The following is a 27,232-nucleotide window of genomic DNA, read 5'->3' as shown; positions in this document are numbered from 1 at the left end:
ACTTCCACTCTCCAGTTTCTGTCTCCCACCTCCCAGATGCCCCAGATCCACCCAGGGACATCAACCAAATACATGTTACAGTAAGGCTAGGCACAAACCATCACATCATGGCTGCACAAGGCAACCAAGTAGGAGGAAAGGGGTCCCACAAGCAGGCAGAAAGAGTCAGAGGACTCCCACTGTTAGGAGTCCCACAAGAAATGTGCAGAGGACCTAGGTCAGACCCCTACAGGCTCCAACATGGCCCATAGAATCAACTGACTGGGACTCATGGGGGCTTGTAGAAATTATTCTTATAACTGAGATTACCTCCTGTTTTCATCTAATAATTGGTGAAGGTTGGTTGCTGATTTTATTTTAACAGTAGCTAATTCCTGGACCAAATACAGGGAGATGTAAAGTAAGCGTTGGCAGACAGCAGTGAGAACTGGCCTCGGGCTTACTGTTAGCTGGAATATACAGTAACAAACTGTGAAGTCAGGGACATACGCATCTAAATAGCAAGCAGCTACAGAACACTGAATTCAGATTTTTGTCAAGTGTGGGCCAGTATTAAAGCATAATTTGAGGTGGAGTTTTGGCTTCCATGTATCTGCATACAGACAAGGTAGTTTGACTTGATTCAGTGATATGCGTTTAATTTAGCTAACAGTAAGTACGATGTGCTGTTTGAGAACCATCACCATCTTCTGCCAGCATTTCTATTTGGCCTTCCACATTTAATCTAAATGTTATGTGGTCACAGTTGTAAGTGATTTGCTACTTAGAGTAGCGCTGACCTTCCTACAGCAAACCCGCTGTGGGATGAACGTGTACACTTGGGGCATGTGTTACATATCCACTCTTTCTCTCCACTTCTTAGAGTAGCACTGACCTTCCTACAGCAAACCCGCTGTGGGATGAGCGTGTACACTTGGGGCATGTGTTACATGTCCACTCTTTCTCTCCACTTCTTAGAGTAGCACTGACCTTCCTACAGCAAACCCGCTGTGGGATGAGCGTGTACACTTGGGGCATGTGTTACATATCTACTCTTTCTCTCCACTTCTTTGGAGAAACTCCTCAGACCACTGAGTATTTCAGTCTTGAGCAAAATTATACAGGGATTAAGTCTTCAAAAATACAGTCTTTGAAAAGACTTACTATGCTGTAATCCTCCCTAGAAATTCTTTTTTGCTCAAGGCTTGTAAGAATTAGATTACTTTGTTAAATTTTCATACGTAGAAAAAAAAGCCATGTTTTTGCATTATCATAGTGATCATATCCATAAAACAAAGTGACTACACAAAAGTGATATAAATAAATTTATTGCTGGATTTCCCCATTAACATTATAGAAATATTTTAAAATCACTGAAATCACTGAAAGTTCACAAATTCAGAGCCCAACAGGTAACCATACTTTATAAAAAAAGAAAGTATAAAAGCGACTTAGAAAATTTTCTGAAAAGTATATCAGCTAACAGCAAAGAAATATGAACCAGACAGTGACTGGCACAAATACAGCACTGAAGTTCCCAGACAGAAGTCAGTGTCTGAGCTATGAAGCAGATTCTGTTTACACACTGAGTTTTGTTCTCAACTGATAAGAGAAGCTCGACTTTTTACTGCTACCCGGACAAAGTACTATCCATGATCTAGACCAGGAAGGTTCACCCTCCTCTCCCGGTACCTGAACAAGAGAACAGTGTGTACAGAGTGGCTTTGGCACTTGAACCTTCAGACACCGTCTCAACCTTGTCGACTGAATGTTGTAGTTTCACCTGATGTTCTGACCCTGTATTGTCACCTCTGCTCTGTGTACATGAGACACACGCATGTAGTCCTGATACCATGTCAACTGAATGCTCCCTGTACACAATATACATACATACACACACGCACGCACACTCTCTCACACACACTTTATAGTAAAGTCCTTCATGTCAAGTAATATAACTTGACACCAAACATACTCAAATTAAATCTGTTTTAGCACTTCACTCATTCAGTTTCCTTCTTGATTCTTATGTCATATAGTTAATCCATTGATACTGTTTTAAGCTACCATCTGGGGTTGACTTAAGGCTCTAATTTATTATCAACAGTTAAGTCGTTATAGGTACAGTTAAGATTCAAATCACACGCCAATGATCCTTTCTTTTGCAGTTGCTTCTTGTTGAATAGATGTAGTGTCTTGTCTGGGTAAGCCATAGAGATATATGGAAACACACACAAGAAGAGCTCCCATTGCAAAGGAAAGTGCTGAAAAGAGAAAGAAAAATAACTTTTTTTCTTTAGACTATAAAAAATGATGAACTTTAAGAAGCATTGTACGTGTGTAGGGTCCTGGGCATCATCCTTAGCAATGCTGTCCGTCTCTTTTTCAGCAAGGTCTCTCCTTTGAGTGGAGCCCACCAAACCCAGGGATTCCTGCCCCGCCTCCCTGGTGCTAGGACTGCAAGCACTTTATTAATGAGCCGTTGTCCCACTCCTAAAATCTCTTTAACTGTAGGCTGCACTACCAGGTCACACATGTTTTTATGAGAAGTTATCTATTCTAAGCAGAAAGGAAATTGGAGGAAAAAATAAATATCAAAGGAGTGATAACACACTTTTCAAAAACATTAGTAAGCCTCCTATCTTAGACTACCCCAACAAAGAGGTATGTTGTTTTCCCTAGAAGACACATAGTGAGAGGAAGTAAGTAAATGTAATATAAATATGTATGTGTGTGTGTGTGTGTATGAATAGAAAAAAAATGTGGTATGGTATGGCTTACTTATGATCCCAGAAAGCTTAATGTAAAAAATAGCTACACAAAATTCAGCATTCAAAAACCACTGAAAATTTCTGGATAGGTGATAAAGTGATTATTGTGTTTCCTGCCACACTTGTCTCTTTTTCATGCTACTCCTGAAAACTGGGATGTTCAAAACTTGTATGAGGGCTGAGGTGCCTAAGAGCCTGAATTGCCAGCACTCATCCAAACGCAGCCTCAGTGCTGTGGGAAGACTGTGGGAGCAGACACAGACCACCCCTGGAGCTATCTGTCAGCTAGTCTAGCCAAACAGTGAGTGGGCCTGTCCCCAACATAGGGAGAGCAACTGATCCACGTGGACCCACACACCAAAGAGAAAAAAAAATAGTAATAATAAAACCCTTCTATAAGCTTCATATGTAGGCATTATGTAAATAAATGCTAATGTCAAAATTGTATACTTAAAACTGAACCACATTCTATACATATTAACTGTATTGCACAGTGGTTCAGTATTGATACCTTTAAAAATTGGCATGTTGGTACATGTCTGTAATCCTAAGACAGAAGGCTCAGGAGTTCAAGACTGCTAGCTTTCTACTGAGTCTGGGGCCATCTGAGCTACATGGGATAGCCCCGCCCCCTAAAAAGAATAGAACGAGAAAGCACCAAGCTTCAGTCTTAGTTCATCTACAGTAAAAGACCAGCTTTGAATTCGAGGGGCAAGACAGTTTATATCTTAATATCTCAATAGTTAGCTGAGAGACTCCTAAGACAGAAATATTTTATAGTTACCAAGTTTTTCTCAGGAGCAAAGTCACGGGATTACATTGAATATAAGGACAGATGAGAACTACCATTAAATGTTTACTCAAATCAGATGAGAAGAACACCAGAAATGCTGTGGGAGGACTTGTACAACTTCCTTGTTGTTTGGTGGAGACTGTTCTAGGTAAATCACCCGATAAACCCTGGCGATCAGTGACATCACTTGAGAGAAAAGGTGTGAGACATGATTGTGTTTGGCTGCTGCCAAAACTTACAATAGACGAGATTTGAACCATCCTATAAAACGGCTTTCTGCAAAACTGCTAACGCTTCTATTTGTATTTGTAAGAGGGGTTTATTCTAAAATGAAATTAATGCAGGACAGTTTTCCCCCTTTCACTTAATGTACACATTTAATAGATTTTCCTTAGTAGGTTATGGTATAATAATTGATCAATAAAGAAAATAATTACTATAAAGCTTAAAATAAACCTGAAACACTAAAACATTGCTGCTTAAATAATTCAAAAGCTGGATATGACAGTTAAGGGGAAAAAACCAACACTAACAGGATTAGCATAGCAAAGGTGCCACAATTCTGCTGTAAACCTAAGTCCAGAACAGGAAGACGTGAAATAAAAAGGAAATGAAAGGAGGCTTCAAAATAGGTCTACATGTGGTAACTCCACTGCTGGAAGGAGTCACTTCCTCCAGTCAGGCTGTTTCCCTGAGAACCTGACCATAGCACCATAGTCCCTGTGCATCCACGGGGATGGGTTCGAGCATTTCCCTCAGACACCAAAATCTTCATGTCCCATATATGAAGACAGCATGGCATTTACACGTAACCTACACATAAATACCTTCCCTACAAGTCCTTCATAGGCTACTTAAAATATCTACTACAATGTACTGTAATTATTTATATTCTTGTTTTAGTTTGGTTTTGGTTTTTCGAGACAGGGTTTCTCTGTGTAACAGCCCTGGCTGTCCTGGAACTCACTCTGTAGACCAGACTGGCCTTGAACTCACAGAGATCCCCCTGTCTATGCCCCCCAAGTGCTGGGATTAAAGGTGTGTGCCACCATGCCTGGCAGTTATTTTTATTCTTAAGGAATTGTGACAAGAAGTATATTCATATTCAGACAGTTTTCTCCCTAATATTTTCTAATATGATTGAATCCGCAGATGCAGAAGCCACAGTTATAGAGGACCAAATGTACAACCTGGCTCACCTAAAACATCTGTATGTAATATTTAAGGGGACAAGGATACTGAAGTGTTGCATAATCTCCTTCACACAGCTGCACACCACAGAATAAACTGCAGCAAAATTAGGATTGCTCTAAATAAGAATTGGAGCAGACCATGAAGAGAGGCTCATCCATGTTAACAACTTACTTATCTGTAACCCAAACAGGATGACTGAGGCAATGGTAGAAAGAACGATGGCGGCGGCTGCGGAGAAGCCTTTCATGATGTTATCGGTGTACTTGACCACAACAGAGGTGTAGAGTCCACCAACACTAGCAAGGACTTAGGAGACAGAAAGAAATAAGATCTCAGTACTCAATCATGAAAACATTACATCCCCAGAGATGGCACACTCATTTACCTAGGACAAGGAGAACAGTTTTCTTCAGAAGCAAGTCTCTGATGTGTAAAAGACTAGTCCACTACTAAATTAGACACAGTTATTATAACACAAGATTCTTTCTGATTATTTCTCTGAGATAGCAAGTTGATAAAAACAAAATTATATATTCTGAACTGGTATTCATCACTTTATCAAAGGAATAATTCCAAAATGCTGTAAGTGCCTAGGATAGACATCTAACTTAAGAGTTAAAATAAAAAGCAAAAAGAATCTACTCAGACCTTTTATTCCTAGATACTTACAGATGACAAACCAGACATAATACGTGTAACCATAGAAAAATCCTTTTTCTTTAATTCCAACTCCGTCTGACAAGTAGGCACCAACTAACGTCACAGCAATCCCAGACAGATACATCTGAATGTTTCTCACCCAAAGGGAAGTGTCTGAACTCTTTAAAACTTTTTCAAAATAAACTCCTAGGGAAAAAATGGACATAGATGTATTAAAGATAGTATGAATTAACTAATGATATTCTGTTTAGAACACACCCCAAGTGCATGATTTGGGGAAGAAATATTCTTAGTATTAGTTAAATACACGTTTGTTATGTAGTTTACGACATGATATATTAAACATCACCACATTGCTTTTACAAAGCATATAGATTAATAATGAAGAGAAAACGTCATAAGCTCCATTTGACAAACGGTTGTTAAACAGTCAAGAACAGTTTTCCCTTTAGATCAAAGAACTCTCTATTCCTTAATACCAATCTTAAAGCTTCAGCACTAGAGTTGGTTATTCTACTCCCACCCCTTGACACCTGTGAGGATGAGTGTGTTTCCCTGTGTGGAGCAGCTATCTAATCACCCAGCTGGTGCGTTCCAGTGACAGAACCAAACTAAAGTAAGCTGCAGACAATATCATATGCTGGGAACTACTTATTAGGTATTAAATTTGTGTGTAGATGTATTTTTCCCAGGACTTGGGTAGGGGGTAGGGCTCAAAAAATGTTTTTTCCCCCTTAGAGAAAAGGGAGAAAAAAACAAACAAAAAAAAAAAAAACAGCTTTTGTGCCTAAAAAGTCAAATACCACTATGTCAGGCTTTAAAGTTAGATGAATGCATGTTGACCCAGAGACACTGGGAACTGTTATTTACCAACTAAAAGGTATAACTAAAAATAATTTTTATATTAATCTTTATTTTAGGGACAGGATCTCACCATGTGGCCCTGGCTAGCCTGGAACTGTAGACCAGGCTGACTTTGAATCTGCCTGCCTCTACCTCTCAGGTCCTGCCACCGTACCTGGCAAAAACAAGACTGATTTTGATGAGGCTATTTTGGAAAGAGCCAGACTATGGCAACAAACATAAAATAGCTGTTAAAACTTCCCACTTAGACTTTCTGTCTGGAAAAGGCATTGCTATTCAGTGATGTTACTTCAGGACAGGACAAGTATTAAACCACCTTCTGCTTCCTCAGCTCTAAGCAGAGGCTAGACTAAAGAGGATATGGGGTATAAGCATTTCACTGTTCAAAGATATTACTGAAAAGCAAAAGAATATTTTTTGGTGATTAAAATTTTGTTCCTAATTTGTTGATTCTTAAAAATAAAGAGTTTATTTACCATGACTATGGTTAATTAAGTATATTCCTAAATTTAACCTTTCTCTTCTCCTATAAAACATTTATAAGCAATATTTTATTTCTATGTCTTTCCTGTTTTCCTAGTTAAAAAAAAAATCACTCTTGAAATAGGTGGAAATAAAGAGATATACAAATACCACTAATATATTCTTTATTAAAAAGCTCTTGAGTTTCATACCTGTTGGAGCTATTTCTGCAACACATTTCATTTCTTATATTAAGCTTCGTATATTTCTTATCTTTTCTTAATTCATGAGAGGAATAATTGTCCCTAATATGACTCCATACTTTCCTGTTTCCTTGATGTTTTGGCTGTTCTTCTTTGATATTATGTTTGCTAAGGTACATTTCACCCACCTCCTCTTTCTATTCCATAGCTCCTAGTCTGTTGAAGCAAAGGAAGAACTTGAGATTATAGATACAAGACAGTCTAAGCTGGTTATCCTAGTAACCATGGTAGCAGAGACAAGTTTGAAAACAGTGATACTTTGGGGACATGGGAAGTACTCATTGTGGCCTCCCTGAAGGTTAATTCCCTTCATTGCTGGAGGCCTTTCCATTAACTTTTGGTCCTTGGCTAAACTAAGATGGCCAAGAATGGCTGAAGTATATTCCTAGCTGCAACTCTGAAGTCTGAACAACTGTGGTAAGTGAATCGCATACTTAAGGGGAGAGGGGGAAATAGCTGACACAAAACAACGTAAGAAGGAATTTAAAGTCTTAATGGGAATAAAATTGTTAGAAAAAACCAAGGAAATGAGATCCGGTTTTTACAGTTACATGGTAACACGGTGCTTTCACAACTTACCTGCAAACCCAGAGCACAAGACGGCAATAGCTATGGCACAGAAGCCTAATAATGGGTTCTGCTCTACCTGCAATTGTAAGTTTTTAAAGTTACTCTTAGTAAGTGCAGCCAAATTAATCCAACAGTCCAAAGAAATAACTACAAATATACATGTTGCCAGGCCTGTGATACATGCCTTTAATCCCAGCACGCAGAGGCAGGTGGATCTCTAGGAGTTCCAGGCCAGCCGGGGATATATATTAAGACCTTGTCTTTAAAAAAAGAAAAAGAGAAGGCCTACTTATGCTTCTACTAAAAGTACATTTCATATCAGACATAATTAAATAAGAATGATAAAGCAGCAAACAAAATGAAAAAACAATTTTCAAATTAACCAAAGCATTTAAGTTGAAAGAATTTCTTTCAAATCATACACAGAGGACATGCACAATATAACATGTACACCTGAATTTCCAAGTACTTGACTTGCTTACTAATTTTAATTTCTGCTTCTACCCTGAACCAAAGTATCAGTCCTGAAAATGGTACAGTAAGTAAGATAACTTACTCCCTTATGATTTGGATAAAGTACTAACTCTTGACACTACACACTTTACTGAATTTTTACCAAATACTTAGACCATTCTGTGTACCAGAATCATTGCTGTATGCTAAGCAGGTAAGTGATAACACACATCTCGGAATGGTCCGTAACAGCTTCCTGTACAGGGGAGACTGACAGGTGTATATAGAGGATGTATGTATATAGTACCCAACATACTGTTTCAGCTCTCGTTTTCTTCCTTCCCTAAACAAACTTTCAGGAGTGTCATCTGTCATCCTGAGAAATGAATACTACCTCAGTACTCCGCTGGAATTAAAGCACTGGGACACAGGACTGTATGTACTATAGTAAGGATGAGATACCTTGTTCAACAGCAGAAAGCCTTATGTCAGCAGTGCCTGGGACTGAGACATAAAGTGTAGCCTAAAATGTCCAGTCGTCACTGAAAACTGAGAAATTTTACTCCTGGGATACTAAAGGGTTTTAATGACCCTCTGTGATTCTTGACTATTGCTCAAGTTACAGTCTGTAGTCTCAGTATTTTGTAAACAGGCACCTGGTATAGACCAGTGTAACAACAAAATGAAAAAGAAACTGAAATTTGGAAACCCAAGCCTACTAGTCCGAGCTCCAACAGTGTATAGGATCTTAGAATACAATTAATCTAATTCTTAAACAGAAAGTAACCCACTGTTACAAGGTGGTGTGGAATGAATGTATGCAAAAACTCCTGTCCACGTGGTAGGTACTCCACAGGAGACTCTCATCTGACAGGATGAGTGTAAATGCAAATACTGCTTTAGGATAAGCCAGCTACACTCGGAATTCAAAACAAGTTGTACTTACAAAAATCAGTTGTATATAGCCAATTAAAAAGATAAACTCGCCCAAAACTGACTATATGCTGACTTAGCAGACCTCTGTTTAAAGCAAAGGCGTAATATCAAGCTATGTCTGATACAATTTAGGTAGTATCTGGACATCAAATCCAGTTTTAGGGCATACTGTGGAGCAATGACAGAACGATACATCTGGAAATGAAATGCGGGCCTCAGGAAGGTCTCTAGAAACAGGCCGCAGAAATAAACGAGTTTAAATTGGGACACCTGAAGAGTAGGGTGTGACATTACCTCACACTCACAAGTCCATCCCATGAAGAGTAGGGTGTGACATTACCTCACACACTTACAGGTCCATCCTATGAAGGTAGTATTTTCATTGTTATGACATGAAGAATAATGAGGCTTACAGCACTCTGAAAAATCGGGCAAGTTCCTTAACAGTCATTTTGAAACCATCACATAAAGGGCTATTTTTACCACTTTCGTCTCAATGTCAGAACAGTCCTCCACTGCCATCCCTATGGCTGACAGTGGGCATACTGCCAGAGACTAAATGAAGGGGAATGAAAACTGGACGGGAAACCATACTCAGCATTTCCAAAAGCAGCTTAAAACCATCTAGAAACTGCAATGGCATGAAGAAGCCTGTACAGTTTAGCTATTAACTGTCTTTGGACAGTTACATCACCTTTTCTAGAGTTGTTTGTGGAGGTTTAAATGAGAATGAATGCCCCAACAGGCTGAGATGTTTGAATCCTTAGTCGTCTCAGTGAGGATGTTTGATAAGATTTAGAAGATGTGGCCTTGCCATAGGAGTACATCACTTGGAATAGGCCTTAAGGCTTCAAAGCCATGTCGTTCCTCGTCTGCTCTGTTTTGTGCTGTGGTTCAAGCTGTGAGCCCTTCAGCTTCTGTTCCAGCCACACGCGTGGACTGCCACCATTCCACCATCAGGTACTCCCCCTCTGGACCCGTAAGCCCAGATAAACTCTTTCTTCTCTAAGCTGCCTTGGTCATGATGTTTCATCACAGCAATAGAAAGGTTACTAATACAGTGTGCTGTTATCCATTAAAAAGGCATATAGTGAAGAATGTTTTCTATCACTAATATATATTAACACTTTCCTCTTAGAAACAGAAAGCCGGTGGTATTAGCTACTTTTCTGTTGCAGTGATAAGCATCATGACAAGGCAATTAATGCAAGAGTGGGTTTTCTTTGGGCTGAAGCAGTGTCACACTGGGGAAGGCAGCAAGTAAGCATAGCAGCAGGAGCAGCTGACAGTTCACATCTTAAACCATAAGCAACAACCACCGCAGAGGGAACTGAATTGCGAACAGTAAGTGGCTTTTAAAACCTCAAAGCATGCTCCCAGTAGCACACTTCCTCCAGCAAGACCACATCTCCTAAGCCTCCTAAAAACATCACCAGCCAGGAGTCAAATACATGGTCTACCAGAGAGCGGGGCCATCTCATTTAAACCGTGACGTCATACTAAGTATGATGACCCTCAGTAAGCAGTGCTAACGAGGAAAGCCCACCTATAAGGCAGGGTGCATTTTCCATCAAAAGCGATGCTGCTCTCCATTCATCAACGTGACTGGACGAGAGGAGTTCCCTTTTTACCTACGGCACATGATTTTGTTTCTTACCACGACTTTCGTAGCCTGGGCAGGTTTCCACTGTACAAGCGTGACTCCAGCACACAGCATGAAAACCGAAATCCACTGTAATCTGCTGAGTGTTCGATTTAACATCAAAACGGTACATAAAGCAGTACAGGGAATCTTCAGTTGATAGGTCACCTAGAAACAAATAAGAAATTCATCTAATGTTAGTCTTTTACAGAAATATCTCCTATCACTAGGAGAATTAAGAAAATACTTGTGAATGTAGTAAAGAGTTAATTAAGAAAATCTCCATTGGAGAAATTCAACAACCTCAAATCCCAGTTTTCTTTTGAGACAAGATCTCAATATCTATCCATGGCTGGCCTCGAACTCAGAGATCTAGAGTGCTAGGATTAAAGGTATGCACCGTCATGTCTCAGTTCAGAGCTTTTATATCATTAACTGCACTCACCTGGTAGACTGCTGCGTCCAGGTTACTCAGAGCTAGGAAAGCCATGTTGTTCTGAATAGCATACACCAGTGACGGCACACTTAACTTCACCAGTTCCTTGGGGCTCCCCAGGACATTTTCACTTAAAGACGCCTTAAATCTATCCAAGCTTCCAGTTTCTCTTTGAAAACATAAGGGGAGATGAAAGTGGTGAGGCAGAAAATTCAATACTTCCCCATCCAGTGCGAGGCGCAGAAGCCAGTTCTTGTGCTGAGCAAGTCATCCACCACTGAGCTACACCCTGACCTCCTGTTCTTGTGACAGGGTCTTCTTCTGTGGCCGACTTGAATTTAGGATCCCCTTCCTTCACCTCCCAGATGCAGGGGTTACAGGCATACACACATCTGTAGCATTCTGTGAATAAGACTCCACACCCAGTTGAGTACCTGATGTAATTTAGAGTGTATTCTTAAGAACTCTGCCCAACTAATTTGAGACTTATTTAAAGAAATAGACCAATAAAAGTTAAATTCTACTTAGAAAAAAGTATGATAATTAAGTAGGATTATCACCAAAATCCTTTGGCCAAAATTCCAAGAGTTTTTGTCTGATTAGTAATAGATATCAGGAGACAAAATTAATGCTCTGTCACTCCAACTCTGTTGCACCAAGTATGCCTCAACATCAATGAAAACAAGAGAAGGCTATAGTGGCCGGGCGGTGGTGGCGCATGCCTTTAATCCCAGCACTCGGGAGGCAGAGGCAGGCGGATCTCTGTGAGTTCGAGACCAGCCTGGTCTACAAGAGCTAGTTCCAGGACAGGCTCCAAAACCACAGAGAAACCCTGTCTCGAAAAACCAAAAAAAAAAAAAAAAGAGAGAGAGAGAGAGAAGGCTATAGTGGTTATACAACTTGGGTCTGAAAGCATGTGGCTCTTATTATTTATAAATTTACTCAGTGCTGGTTATAATAGGTAATAAATTTTTATATAAACATACTTTTAAAATTTATGTATAGTTCTATAGAAAATCTGAAAAACTGATTAACTTCAATAAAAGTAAACTACATCTGTAATATACAAAAAAAGCCACATTAACCGAAGGCTAGATTAATCAAGGCTAATGTAGCTTATATTTCCCCTACAGAAAATCACTTCATTTGCTTCCTAAATATAAAAATAAAACAATATTTTATAATAGGCATCAACCTCAAAATAAACTTTATCTAAATTGTCCTAGATGTAACTGAGAGCACCCTCATAACCTGTGCTTTTTATTAGCATTAGAATCAACACTTGTGATTATTTTCATATGTAAATGCTGCAGGAACAATTAAAGTCCTGGGGAAGGCGACAAAATTTTGGTACATTGTATCAAATTGATTATTTCTATTCATTCATTGTAGAACATTCTAGCCCTCAAGAAAATGTTCTACTTAAGACAGGAAATTTGGTCTAGACTACAGGAACACAAAGCTTCTTTCCCAGTTACAGATCTGTTACCAAGTTCACAAGTCTCCGTACTACAGTGTTATATTCTATGCTGAAAAGTTCTGTGCACAGTGTGGGCTGGGGGCTACAAATACTATGAGGGGAAAAAGAATCCAAATACACACACGCGTAATTTTCCAAGCACTCTGAACATCTTTAAACATTTCTTTTGTGAGGGAATGAGATAACTCAGGGTTGCCTTTGCATATTCTAGGCAAGCACTCTACCACTGATCTACATCCCCAAGTCCTTGGTTGCTTCCTAATAAATGTCTAAAATGTACTATATACTTGACTAACATCTTAACCAGAGTATAAAGAACAACATTTCAATTATTTTCTCCTCCATTATAAAGTTAAAATAACTGCCAAGAGGTCAAATTCAAGTGTGATGGTTAGCTTGAATTGTCAATTTGACACAATCTAGAATCATTTTGGAAGGGATCTGAGTGAGATTTTCTGGATTAAGTTGACCTATAGGCTTGTGTGTGGAGAATTCTCTTGACTGTGTTAATTAGGCTGGGAAGGCCCACCTACTGCAGGTATCACAGTCCCTCAGACAAGGACTGTCACTAGCATCTGTATTCCACATTCCCTCAGTGTAGACACATGTGATCACCTGCCTCTAACTGCTGCCACCGTGACTTCCCTGCCAGGAGGCTTGAAACCTGTAACTGTAAGCTAATAAACCCTTTGTCTCTTTTATTTGTTAGGGCATTTTTGTCACAGCAACAGGAAAAGAAACTAAGACCAAAGAACCCTCTTAAAAGATTATATATCAGAAAACGTAATAGTTCATGGTTTTTCATACTTACCACTCGTCCGCATCATATGAGAGTACAGGTCTAATTCCTACATGTATAGGCTCTGCCATGTATTCTTCTAAATGCCGACTTGCACACACTACCTCGTCTTCAGAATGGCTCCCTGGAGAAACTACTGAGTGACATTGTTTGTACATCACCATCAGCCTCCTATCCTCTCCTAGATCTGTTTCTCTCCAATAGAAGATTCTTCGTGCTGATCCTTCCCAGGCTATAGCATAATGGTTAGTGTCCTTCTCTAACCCCATTTACTGTCAGCTCTAAGCCTTAAGAGGCTGATTCAACACTATCAGTGACATTTTTTTCTTCAGATATCCACAGAACAGAATTGGCTAGCCTAAACTACTTCTAGAATGCCCTTGATTACAGAGTGAAACCTTGCCCCAAAACCCAACAGAAAAACAAGAAAATTCATGATGAAACCAAATCTTTCTTTCTGAGCCAAAGTAGGCCTCCTTTAGCAAGAACAATCAGAAAGGGAAAATCCTTGCCTGGGTTGCCAAGGCACTGTACGAACACAACACTAAGGTTACTTGTGATAGGCATTTCGGCTTTGTTTACAAATGTCTTATCTGCAAAGTTTAGGATACTGAAAATTAAGACATGTTATATGAGAAAATACATGAGGTGCATGATTTTTATTTCTTCCCTAAGTCTCTGAACATTATTACAGCAGGGGTACTAAGAGGTAGAGAAAATGTCCGCCCAACAGGATAAATGAATAAGGCTAGAAAATCTATGACTTATGTATTTATCAGATTTTATAGTATTATAGATAACACCATAAAACAGTAAAAGACTCCTTTGTGATCTTATTATAGATAAGTAGCTTAACGAGTGTGGTGTATTTTAACTACTGGAAGACATCCAAGGTCTAAGTACATTAACATTTACACTTCCTGCCATGGCCACGCCATCCGTGGACCGTGGGGAAGAGCAAACAATGAAAAAGCCAGTTCTCTTCTGAAGCAGAATGGAAGTGTCTTCACCTCCTTTTCCGTACTCTACCAGTGACAGGTTTAACTTGTACCATCAGTGTTAATGGGCTTCAGAGGGATCAGTAGAGCATATAGCTAATAAGTGATTTTCCTGTGAAACTACGAAATCAGTTTCATGAGCAAACAAAACAATCTTTAAAAGTACTTTATATTTTAAAGAATAGTTAAATGCTAGGAACGCCAGTTATCCAAACAGATCTCCATATTTATATAGCAAGCTTCTGTCCTGTCACTACTGGCCTGTCCCTCTTCCCCCAAAGCACTATCTCCTGATTGACTTTTTCATTTCAAAGTGATCTGAGGTAAAGTGTCTTCAGTGGTAAAGTACCTGCCTGGCATGTGTAAAACTCTGGTTCAATCCCAGCACCTCAAAGAACAATAGAAACAAAAAAGTATCTGATATAATCACACGGGCACACAACAGTCTATCTATGGACAAAGATAACCACTATGTCTTATTATGTAATAGGAAAAAACTGGAAACAAACCAAATGTCCATGAATAGTAACTGGCATGTATCATACGTCTATATAGTGGACGGCAATGCACTTTGGAGAGAGATTTGTATGTACTGACATGAAGACATTTATGTATGAAAAATGATAAAACATTTCAGTACAGAAACTTAAGTTAATACAGTTACTGTATTCCATACTCAGTGCCCAGCAATTTCCTGCATATTAAAATAATGCTAATTAGACCACATAAGCTTTGTCAAAGTACCCATCCATATATTCCTCCACATATTCAATATTCTCTCTTCCTGACATTCTAATTTATGGTTTAGTCAGTATAATTTCATATTCCAAAGACTCTGAAAAACTATGAGTAAAATCAGTAAGAACGAAGAAATACTAAACAAAGTAAAAGCTGAAATCATTACTTCAAATGTATAAAGATGTATAAAAAAATTCTATTTCAGAGCTGGAAAAGAGAATACAACCACCCCTAACACGTTATTCACTACAGGATCGAACACTTAAAGCAAAAAACTGCATACAGATTACTGAACGTCAGTAACTTTGTACTAGAAAATCTTTTTAAAGCCAGGCTGTGGTGGCTCACATCTTTAATCTCAGCACTCGGGAGGCAGAGGCAGGTGGGTCTCCTTGATCAGGCCAGCCTGGGCTACTGTAGTGTCATTTCATTTGTATTTTGATAAATAAAGCTTGCCTGAAGATCAGAGAGTAAAACCGCCCCACTGGTCAGCCTTACAGACCAGGCAGTGGTACCACACACCTTTAATCCCAGTAGCCACTAGTTCCCATAGAAACCGTGTGGTGCAGGCCTTAATCCCAGCACTAGAGAGGAATATAAAACAGAAGGAGACAGCTCTCAGTCTCAGTCTTATTCTGAGATTTCTTGGGTCAGGATTGCCATTTCGACTGAGGTCAAAGTAAGAGCCAGTGGCTGACTGTTTTGCTTTTCTGGTTGTCGGATTGAACCCCAATTTCTGTCTCTGGGTTTTTATTAGTTGTGCTTCATTTGGCGCCCAAATTTACGAAAAAGCTGTCCGCCTGAAGCTTTTTAGCCCCAACCCAAGCCAGAGATGGGACTGGAATTCCAGCTCTAGGAACTGAAACCCAAACTAGCCACCTGGGTTCAGAAGAAGCAACTCTCATCTGCCCTGCCTCAGCTTCCTCTCCGGCTGTGCCTGTCCCTACGCCCCCCGGGGTACCCACAGGGCTTCTACAGGGCAACTTCCAGGACAGCCAAGACTATTACACAGAGAAACCCTGTCTCAAAAAAAAAAAAAAAAAAAAAAAGGAAGGAAGGAAGGAAAGAAGAAAGAGGAAAGGAAGAATCATTTTAATCTTTTTATCACAACATTTATTTACTTGTGTGTGCATATGCGTGTTTTTCCACGCCATGGTACTCATGTGAGAGTCAGTTCATCCTTCCACCATGTGGACCCAAGGATCAAATGTGGTTCATCAGACATGGCATCAAACACCTTTGCCATCTGCTGAGACATCTTTACAGCCCAGTAATTCTTAATCTATTACATATTCTAAGATTAAGCAAATTAGTAAATATTTGAGAATAGCAGAAACTAAGCTCATCAACACTGCAGAAGGAAACAAATGGGTACCGGGAAGATGTGAAAACCTGGTGGTGCTGACCATAACTGGAGGTATCCTGCAGAGAGACAGCCAGGCACAAGTATGTCTACACGGGCATATACTTCCTAGCTCCGTCTGCCCAAAGAGCCTACAGCAGTGGTTCCCACCCTTCCCAATGCTGCAACCCTTTAATACAGTTCCTCCTGTTGTGGTGCCCCCAGCCATAAAATTATTTCATTGCTACTTCATAGCTGTAATTTTGCTACTGTTACCAATCATGGTGTAAACACCTGTGCTTTCAAATGGTCTTAGGCGACCCCTGTTGAAAGGGTCATTTGACCCCCCAAAGGGGTCACAACCCAGAGGTTGAGAATCACTGGCCTAGAAGAAAGGCTAGTGCAGTAGCAACGTATATAACTAATATCTATATTCTAGTGTCTAAATACCATTGAAGGGCTTACAAAAGAACAAGGGATTAAAAAAAAAACTGTAGCCTTTAATCCCAGCACTCAGGAGGCACAGGCAGGCGGGTCTTAGTGAGTTTGAGGCCAGCCTGGTCTACAAGAGCTAGTTCCAGGACAGGCTCCAAAGCTACAGAGAAACCCTGTCTTGAAAAACAAACAAACAAACAAACAAAAAACTGTAAATTCAGAGTCAGGACAAGAAAAGTACAAAGTCAGCCACTTGCAGACGATAATCTATTTAGTGTCGTCTATTTAGTGCTACATTTTCCCATCTTCACGCTGATTGTTGGTGATGCTACTGTTCAAATGGCCCCCAAGTGCAGTGCTAAAGTAAACACTGTTCTAAGTGTCTGTAAGCCACAATGCAACATGAAGAAAATACATGTAAGGAAATAGGCTTCATTCACACAAGTGTCATAGTTAACCGAATTCAATGCCAGTTAATCAGTAACAAACTAAATGTGTTAACTCTCGTTAACTGTAACAAAGTCACCTTTTACAAGTGAGGGTTTATTTTGATCAACATGTTGGAGGTTTCTGTTAGCCCCATTGCTCTGGGCTAGACAGCTCATTACACTAGCAACATAGTACCCAACAACTGTTCACCTTGTGGCCACCAAGTAAAAAAGAAAAGCAGACTGGGTCCTGCAGTTACCTTTGAGGGCATGCCCCAATGTACTAAAGCCCTCCAAGATCCTGCACTAGAACCAAGTTGGGGATGAGGCCTTTAATGGGCCAAATAACAGGTTTTTAGTGGTCAGTTAGGACCTAAACTATAGAACTAAGTAGTGATTTTAAACATAAATGAGGTTTTGTATTGATCCACTCTACAGTGCATCATCATAAAGAGCAGACAGGAATGAGCTTTTCTTTCTACTTTCTCATTCTAAATAGTAGTTCTAGACCTTTATCTTTTTAATAGAAGTCTTCCACATAATTATTCTGAAAAAAAAAAGTCTTTCTCCAATGATAAAATACTGTTTCTACTTTGAACACCAAGAAAAATAACTTTTTTATTTTTTAATTTCACATATCAATCCCAGTTCTCCTTCCCTCCCCTCATCTCACAATAATTTCTTTTTACATCTGGAAAATTATTTTAACATTATAGCAATGAATTTTCAAACAAATATAAATTCAAACTGTGAATCAGCTTTGCTGTCTTTCTGTTTAAAGAATCACTTAATAAAGCTTCCAAGTAACAAATGTTTCCTGACATTTATCCCAGTAAAGCACTGTTATCCAACTGTGCTTCTTTTTAAGATTCTTTTTTATGTGTATCAGCGTTTGCCTATATGATGTCTGTGCATCTCACGTGTGCTTGGTGCCACAGAGACCATAGCCTAGAGTGGTACTGACAGCCAAGTTGCCATGAGAGTGCTAGGAATTTAATCAGGGTCCTGTGCAAGAGCAGCCATCTCTCCAGCTCCCCTAAGATTATTTTTATGTCTGCATGCATATGTGTGTGTGAATAACGTGTGTGTGTGTGTGTGTGTGTGTGTGTGTGTGTGTGTGTGTGTGCGCCTACAGATACCAGAAGAGGGTGTCTAATGCAGATCAGCTGGCGTTCAGGAGGGTGTGAGCTCTCCAGCATAGGTGCTGGGAACTGAACTTGGGTCCCCAGGAAAAGGAGCAAGTATACTTAACCACTGAGACAACCCTCCAGTCCCAGTTCCCACCACCCATGGTTTGGTTTTGAGTTTTGTGCTTTTGTTGTTGTTTGTTTGTTTGTTTGTTTGTTGAGGCAGAGTCTCATTATGTAGCCCTGGCTAGCCCCGAACTCTAGATATAGACCAAGCTATTCTGGACATCAGAGACCAACTTGCTTCTATCTCCCAAGTGCTGGGAATAAAAGAGCATGCCACCATGCTCGACCCAAACCATGTTTTTTAATGACTGGAGGGAGTAACATCCTGTTTACCTTTGGACAATTCTTTTAACTTTCTTTTTATTTACTCTTTGTGTCTTTCACATCATGCATCTCCATCCCATTCATTTCCTGCCCCTGCATGTCCACCCTCTGCCCTTGCAGCCCCCAGTGTCATGACATGTCAGCAGCATAATCTTGAGGTGCTTCATATGCTGATTGATATAACATACCAATATGTCAAATTTTTTTGTTTTTGTTTTTGTTTTTAGAGACAGGGTTTCTCTGTGGTTTTGGAGCCTGTCCTGGAACTAGCTCTTGTAGACCAGGCTGGTCTCAAACTCACAGAGATCCGCCTGCCTCTGCCTCCCAAGTGCTGGGATTAAAGGCGTGCGCCACCACCGCCCAGCCAATATGTCAAATTTTTAAAATGACATGAAATTATTAAAAAGCACCTAGCACAGTGCCTGGCACTTAACACAGGAAACACCTATAAATGTTTATGATTATCATTATATTCCTCTGAAAACGGATCAAAAAATTTTTCCATAAAGGTCAAATTTCATGAGCAAGTAGTTTGTTACAGCAAAAAAAGAAAAAAAGAAAAAGAAAAAAAACAAAAAAATCTGCATTTGCGCAACTCCTGCTTTATACGGGAATTCTTCAGTTTCAACATTACCAACATTGGGGGATGGACAGGCCTTTGCTTTAAAGGGCTGCTGTAGGCACTGCATGATATGTAGAAGAATCCCTGGCCTCTGTCGCCCAGATGCCAGTACATACCTATTATGATACACATACAAAACTCTACCTCCTGGGGGCCAAAACCTGTCCCTAGTAGAATAGTACTGCTTCAGATCAACCTAATACATGAAGATGTGACTTGAATTTTCAATACCTTAACTTGAAGGAAAAAAAAAGAACTGAACACTCTAGAAGTATTTTTACTTACTTAGCCAAGAGTCCAACACTGATCAGTAGCTTTATAACTTCTGTGATACACACGGCTGTGGTTGAAAAGTAGAGTTCTTTAGCTGTTGTCCTTGTGTATCTTAAAGCCACGGTGTAAGCTGCAGCCACCAGAGTCATCACTGCCAAGCAGTAGAGCTTGAAGAATAAACTGACATTTTCTGGAAAATATGTGCAATAAAAATATTATTTAGCATGTGTGTAGATATATATCTATATAATGATAACAGACTAGTTAGTCCATAATGCTTTCCAGTTTCTAACACCAAATAGTTTTCTAAATAATGACATCTAAAATTCAGTTTCAAACCAATTGCATAAACACAAATACTGCTGACTTTAAAACTCCATACAAGATATTGGATACAGATATTTTTTAGTGTCCCCAACTGTACAATTATGTGGCATACCAACCTTAGTTAGGTTTGCTATAAAATATATAATTAGTTTTATGATTACAAACCTGTGAAGCAAAGCATCAGAGCAATTGCAATACATTCTAAATCTCAAGACAGCAGAGAACAGACCTGAGGCCTCTCTGGCTACACCTGTCATCCCACTGACAGCAGGGTGGACTTGGCTGTGTGGCTAGAGGGAGGACAAGCTTTCCAGGGGGAAGAGGGTCACTCCTCATCACGGTATAAAGCCTAGCGAAGCTCCCCCTGCTAGAACCTAACTATGCTCCTGAAGACAGCAGAAAGCAAAGGGCTAACTGTGTGACAAAAGTGCAGCTTAGCATCATTGCGGTGGCACGTGTGTGCAGTCCTCGCACCCATGAGGTTGACACCAGGATCATACGTGATCCTGTACGTCCTGGGAGGGCAAAAAATGTCCCTAGTAGAAAAGTACTGGTCTGGAACAATCTAATACACAAACACGTGGCTTCATAACCAGCCTGGGCTATATTCTAAGACCCCCCCCCTTTTATCTCTCCCCGACACACACACGTGAGAGTTACATAGAACTATCTGAAAGTCAAGAATTAAATCTAGCCCCTCATCGCTCTGCATGACCTGAAAGTAACAGGTTAACACAGAGTACTTAGAGAAACCTCTATGAAACTTGAGATGCAGGATATAGCAGCCTTCACTCGGATGCCAAGGACAGTCCAACGCCTTTGGTAAACTCAGTCGTGGGTGCATCCAGTCCTCCCTTCACCCCATAGCAGCCTGCACTCGGATGCCAAGGACAGTCCAACGCCTTGGTAAACTCAGTCGTGGGTGCATCCAGTCCTCCCTTCACCCCATAGCAGCCTGCACTCGGATGCCAAGGACAGTCCAACGCCTTGGTAAACTCAGTCGTGGGTGCATCCAGTCCTCCCTTCACCCCATAGCAGCCTGCACTCGGATGCCAAGGACAGTCCAACGCCTTGGTAAACTCAGTCGTGGGTGCATCCAGTCCTCCCTTCACCCCATAGCAGCCTGCACTCGGATGCCAAGGACAGTCCAACGCCTTGGTAAACTCAGTCGTGGGTGCATCCAGTCCTCCCTTCACCCCATAGCAGCCTGCACTCGGATGCCAAGGACAGTCCAACGCCTTGGTAAACTCAGTCGTGGGTGCATCCAGTCCTCCCTTCACCCCATAGCAGCCTGCACTCGGATGCCAAGGACAGTCCAACGCCTTGGTAAACTCAGTCGTGGGTGCATCCAGTCCTCCCTTCACCCCATAGCAGCCTGCACTCGGATGCCAAGGACAGTCCAACGCCTTGGTAAACTCAGTCGTGGGTGCATCCAGTCCTCCCTTCACCCCCATAGCAGCCTGCACTCGGATGCCAAGGACAGTCCAACGCCTTGGTAAACTCAGTCGTGGGAGCATCCAGTCCTCCCTTCACCCCATAGCAGCCTGCACTCGGATGCCAAGGACAGTCCAACGCCTTGGTAAACTCAGTCGTGGGTGCATCCAGTCCTCCCTTCACCCCATAGCAGCCTGCACTCGGATGCCAAGGACAGTCCAACGCCTTGGTAAACTCAGTCGTGGGTGCATCCAGTCCTCCCTTCACCCCCATAGCAGCCTGCACTCGGATGCCAAGGACAGTCCAACGCCTTGGTAAACTCAGTCGTGGGTGCATCCAGTCCTCCCTTCACCCCATAGCAGCCTGCACTCGGATGCCAAGGACAGTCCAACGCCTTGGTAAACTCAGTCGTGGGTGCATCCAGTCCTCCCTTCACCCCATAGCAGCCTGCACTCGGATGCCAAGGACAGTCCAACGCCTTGGTAAACTCAGTCGTGGGTGCATCCAGTCCTCCCTTCACCCCATAGCAGCCTGCACTCGGATGCCAAGGACAGTCCAACGCCTTGGTAAACTCAGTCGTGGGTGCATCCAGTCCTCCCTTCACCCCATAGCAGCCTGCACTCGGATGCCAAGGACAGTCCAACGCCTTGGTAAACTCAGTCGTGGGTGCATCCAGTCCTCCCTTCACCCCATAGCAGCCTGCACTCGGATGCCAAGGACAGTCCAACGCCTTGGTAAACTCAGTCGTGGGTGCATCCAGTCCTCCCTTCACCCCATAGCAGCCTGCACTCGGATGCCAAGGACAGTCCAACGCCTTGGTAAACTCAGTCGTGGGTGCATCCAGTCCTCCCTTCACCCCATAGCAGCCTGCACTCGGATGCCAAGGATAGTCCAACGCCTTGGTAAACTCAGTCGTGGGTGCATCCAGTCCTCCCTTCACCCCATAGCAGCCTGCACTCGGATGCCAAGGATAGTCCAACGCCTTGGTAAACTCAGTCGTGGGTGCATCCAGTCCTCCCTTCACCCCATAGCAGCCTGCACTCGGATGCCAAGGACAGTCCAACGCCTTGGTAAACTCAGTCGTGGGAGCATCCAGTCCTCCCTTCACCCCATAGCAGCCTGCACTCGGATGCCAAGGACAGTCCAACGCCTTGGTAAACTCAGTCGTGGGTGCATCCAGTCCTCCCTTCACCCCATAGCAGCCTGCACTCGGATGCCAAGGACAGTCCAACGCCTTGGTAAACTCAGTCGTGGGTGCATCCAGTCCTCCCTTCACCCCATAGCAGCCTGCACTCGGATGCCAAGGACAGTCCAACGCCTTGGTAAACTCAGTCGTGGGTGCATCCAGTCCTCCCTTCACCCCATAGCAGCCTGCACTCGGATGCCAAGGACAGTCCAACGCCTTGGTAAACTCAGTCGTGGGAGCATCCAGTCCTCCCTTCACCCCATAGCAGCCTGCACTCGGATGCCAAGGACAGTCCAACGCCTTGGTAAACTCAGTCGTGGGTGCATCCAGTCCTCCCTTCACCCCCATAGCAGCCTGCACTCGGATGCCAAGGACAGTCCAACGCCTTTGGTAAATTCAGTCGTGGGTGCATCCAGTCCTCCCTTCACCCCCATAGCAGCCTGCACTCGGATGCCAAGGACAGTCCAACGCCTTGGTAAACTCAGTCGTGGGAGCATCCAGTCCTCCCTTCACCCCCATAGCAGCCTGCACTCGGATGCCAAGGACAGTCCAACGCCTTGGTAAACTCAGTCGTGGGTGCATCCAGTCCTCCCTTCACCCCATAGCAGCCTGCACTCGGATGCCAAGGACAGTCCAACGCCTTGGTAAACTCAGTCGTGGGTGCATCCAGTCCTCCCTTCACCCCCATAGCAGCCTGCACTCGGATGCCAAGGACAGTCCAACGCCTTGGTAAACTCAGTCGTGGGAGCATCCAGTCCTCCCTTCACCCCATAGCAGCCTGCACTCGGATGCCAAGGACAGTCCAACGCCTTGGTAAACTCAGTCGTGGGTGCATCCAGTCCTCCCTTCACCCCATAGCAGCCTGCACTCGGATGCCAAGGACAGTCCAACGCCTTGGTAAACTCAGTCGTGGGTGCATCCAGTCCTCCCTTCACCCCCATAGCAGCCTGCACTCGGATGCCAAGGACAGTCCAACGCCTTGGTAAACTCAGTCGTGGGAGCATCCAGTCCTCCCTTCACCCCATAGCAGCCTGCACTCGGATGCCAAGGACAGTCCAACGCCTTGGTAAACTCAGTCGTGGGAGCATCCAGTCCTCCCTTCACCCCATAGCAGCCTGCACTCGGATGCCAAGGACAGTCCAACGCCTTGGTAAACTCAGTCGTGGGAGCATCCAGTCCTCCCTTCACCCCATAGCAGCCTGCACTCGGATGCCAAGGACAGTCCAACGCCTTGGTAAACTCAGTCGTGGGAGCATCCAGTCCTCCCTTCACCCCCATAGCAGCCTGCACTCGGATGCCAAGGACAGTCCAACGCCTTGGTAAACTCAGTCGTGGGTGCATCCAGTCCTCCCTTCCCCCCGCCCATGCTTCCTGCTCTGCTACTGCCACCACCCAAGGCTTCAACCATTTCTGCTTTCTTCTCATGACAAAATTCAGGGTATCATATAAGATTTATATGAGAAAACCAATTCCCACAACTGATTTTTACTAGTTATAAATTAATCTAATGCTTGTCATTGAGATCTACTCATGAGACTGGAATTATGTGGGGGTAACATTTCATTTACTTGGTACTCAAATTTACTGTTTTGTCATCGAATCATTTCCAAGTGTCCACCTGGGAACACTGTTCTTAGCTCATGGGTCATACATAATAAGCAGGCTTATTAAATTGGGTCCTACTTTGCCAATCCCAGTAAATCATAAGGACATCAAGTGACTTCAGCGTGCTATTCTTCAACTGTAATGTGCTTTTGTTTCCACTTTGGAATCATAATCTAGGTAATTAATAACTAGTCATAGGTAATTATACCTAATTATAGGTAATTATACCTAATCATAGGTAAATAGAATGGGGGGGTTGGGGAGGGGGGAGCTGAGACAGGATTTCTCTGTGTAACAGTCCTGGCTGTCCTGGAACTTGCTTTGTAGACCAGGCTGGCCAGGAACTCACTGAAATCCACCTGCCTGTTCCTTCTGAGTGCCTTGATTAAGGACATGTACCACCACCTCCCAACTTAAAGTAGGTGTTTCAAACAGATACTTTAAAATATGGTGATTAAAACTTAAGGAAACAGTGTCTTCAGATAAGTATTTCCTCCTTGGTGAATTAAAGACTAATTTGTAAATTGTAGTAGGCAAATTCTTAAAATTATACCAAAGAAGCAATATGGAAGAAATGTCATAAGTATTTATCTTTCCTTTCTAAAAGCTCCAGCAAGCCAGATAAGCAATGCTTATGTAAAGGGAAGTGGAGGAAGCCACTATAATACTGCTATTGTTCTAAAACTTTATTATAAAAGAGTTTATGACTCCAAAAACCGGCAGCAATAACATCTAACCAATCAGTACGAGAGAAAGCAAACTACACAATCCCTTATTTGTATAAGATCACGCAGAATGGCTTTATAACTTCAAGTGAATAGAAAAATGTTAAGTCCCATCTCAAGACACATTGAAATTACAGTCAATTCAAATCTCAGTGTCCGTAAATGAAGTGGTATTGGAAGACGGCTATGCTCATCTACACAAATATCCTGGCTACATTTGTGCTACAATTGCAGGGTTCAGCAGCTATGGCAGACTAAGCTGTGTACCGAAAGACTGCCCGTCCATGTTCTGAGTTATCAATATCCTCATAACTGAGGAGCACAAATTCTAATATAGGTATGATATAGGTTTCTGGTTCCAAAAATCTAGATAGTGAATGTTTAAAGACTAAACGTAGCATTTACTCAAAAAAAAAAAACATACTATTGTATCCCCCCCTCCCTTGAGATAGGGTCTGTCTATGAATCTCAGGTTGGCTTGGAATTCACCATGTAGAAAGAACACACTGGCTTCAAACTCATGGAACTCTGCATGCCTCTGCCTCCTAAGTGCAGGGATCAATAAGCATGAGCCAGTAACACAGGTTTTTAAAAACACCCATAGGAAGCAAATATCTGCCAACGTAATTCTTGAAAATAATTAATAGTCAAAGTAGAAAAGTAGAAATTTAGATACTACAAAAAATATGTGAATTTGATATGCAATACCACTTTAGAAGCATATTTCAACTTTTAAAACCAGTGTTTTCTTAACCATGACTTTCACTGATATTTCAGTTTACCATTAAATCAAAACATTTCTTCTTCATTCCCAATTTTTCCAGGATGAAATTTCCTTTATTACAAATTTCAACGCTTCCTGAGCAATAAAAAAAAAAAAATCCTCGGCATGTAAGTAACTTTTAAACTTTCCTAAGAATTCAAATCATGCCAAGCCATTAGCTAGAAACTTAACCCACACCTCACCTACCGTCCCTCTCTTGCGAAAAACCCATTAGCCCTACAGCCTTTGTTTCTGACTGGGAAATATCCCCAAAAGCCAGCCTAGAGTTAAACTTTTGTTTTCCAATTACATTTTATGGGGACTATTATTTCTCATATCTGAAAGCTTGGACATTTCGGAAAGTAGCTGCTAAATAATCTTTGAGACAACTCTATGGAGGTATAGAAACTATTTCATTAGGATAAAACGCGCATCGCAACCAAATGTAATGAAGTATGTACTGGTAATAAGTCTAAATTTGTAAACTGTTAACAACCCCTTAGGTATTGATTTTCCCTCTGTAATGTTTAACTGTCCGTCTGTCTTGTCATCCGCCCTATTATCTAGCCCCTTCTACTGTAATCAGAACGGCTTTTTCCATGGTTTTTTCCTGGGTTCCTAAAGGCCTTACCTGAAATGGGATAATCCACAAGAGAAGCAAAGACCACCACACAAAACATATCTGGCGCCTGATGTTAAGTATTACTTCCCCTCACAAGATAAATAATGTCACGTCCATGCAAAAGGATATTCTTTAAATACTCGTTCAACATTTATTTAGATTTAAAGCCAAGTGCTCTTTGGGGAAACGAAGACGAAGAAAATAGCGATATGCCAGGTATGGTGGTTCAGACCACTAATCCCAGCAATTGGGAAGCTGAGGCAGGACGATCTCCCCGACTTTTACATCAACCTGGGCTACAGAAAGAGACACTGTAGTGTGGATCCCTGCTTTAAAAACAAACAAATCACCGCCTTCTGACCTCTCCTGGCCACAGTGCTACAGAACAGAAACTCAGCCCTGGGTTCAGCTTATGTAAAACTTGAAACAGCAGTCACCACAGCTCGGCGAGTCGGCCTGCCATCGAGGGGTGCACAGCGCGCGACCCTTCAAACCCAGTGCTCAGAACCGCAGCCTCGCTCCAGGAAGGGACCTGGCCCACTCCGCCGGGGTGCGGGTGCAGCCGGGGCCGCTACCCGCCGGGGTGCGGGTGCAGCCAGGGTGCGGGTGCAGCCGGGGCCGCTCGCTCCGCTGGGGTGCGGATGCAGCCGGGGCCGTTACCCGCCGAGAGGGCGCGGCCCCTCGAGCCCGCCCGTCTCGCAACGCCCCGGCCGCCGTCCCCTACCCCTCTCACCTTTCGCCTGAGCCATGGTGCTGAGCCAGCCTGCGGAACTAACGCCCCTGCAGCCATAGAGACGCGCCGGCCTAGAGAGCTCGCCGCCCCGGCCGCGCCAGGAGGAAGCCGCTGGCTGCGGCGGAAGGCGCGCAGGGTGCGGAGCGACAAGACTGGGACACTCGGCCCTAGCGGGGTTCTGG

General features: G+C 42.4%; 2 protein-coding genes across 4 annotated transcripts in view; one reads left to right on the top strand and one right to left on the bottom strand.

Annotated features, from left to right (window-relative positions):
- Positions 1 to 6,741, top strand: part of Rars2 (arginyl-tRNA synthetase 2, mitochondrial) — a 53,113-nt gene extending 46,372 nt beyond the window's left edge. For 2 of the 3 annotated variants that reach the window (XM_075971231.1, XM_075971232.1), the window contains one exon: positions 4,696 to 4,915. In XM_075971231.1, the coding sequence (XP_075827346.1) occupies positions 4,696 to 4,716 (21 nt within the window). In that variant the 3' untranslated portion in view covers positions 4,717 to 4,915. Of the gene's footprint in view, positions 1 to 4,695 lie in introns of all 3 variants that reach the window. The other variant, XM_075971230.1, reaches the window with a different exon arrangement.
- On the bottom strand, positions 1,292 to 27,232 carry Slc35a1 (solute carrier family 35 member A1). Its single transcript, XM_075971235.1, has 8 exons — positions 27,051 to 27,232; positions 19,668 to 19,845; positions 11,033 to 11,192; positions 10,603 to 10,755; positions 7,566 to 7,632; positions 5,407 to 5,583; positions 4,909 to 5,043; positions 1,292 to 2,243 (listed from the first exon to the last, which is right to left on the bottom strand). Exons 1-8 carry the CDS (start codon positions 27,064 to 27,066, stop codon positions 2,119 to 2,121), a joined length of 1,011 nt encoding a protein of 336 aa, XP_075827350.1. The 5' UTR covers positions 27,067 to 27,232; the 3' UTR covers positions 1,292 to 2,118.

This window comes from Microtus pennsylvanicus, chromosome 5, assembly GCF_037038515.1.
Source record: "Microtus pennsylvanicus isolate mMicPen1 chromosome 5, mMicPen1.hap1, whole genome shotgun sequence".
Taxonomy (NCBI): Eukaryota; Metazoa; Chordata; class Mammalia; order Rodentia; family Cricetidae; genus Microtus; species Microtus pennsylvanicus.
The sequence above is the reverse complement of the archived record's forward strand: the minus strand, read 5'-3'. Positions and strand labels throughout refer to the sequence as shown.

Excerpts from the sequence above, each read along its gene's own strand:
- Slc35a1 (XM_075971235.1), bottom strand. Across the intron at positions 7,633-10,602 it reads CCCAGGCTACGAAAGTCGTG|GTAGAGCAGAACCCATTATT; the intron begins GTAAGAAACAAA and ends TTACAATTGCAG. Across the intron at positions 5,044-5,406 it reads TTATGTCTGGTTTGTCATCT|TCCTTGCTAGTGTTGGTGGA; the intron begins GTAAGTATCTAG and ends CTGTCTCCTAAG.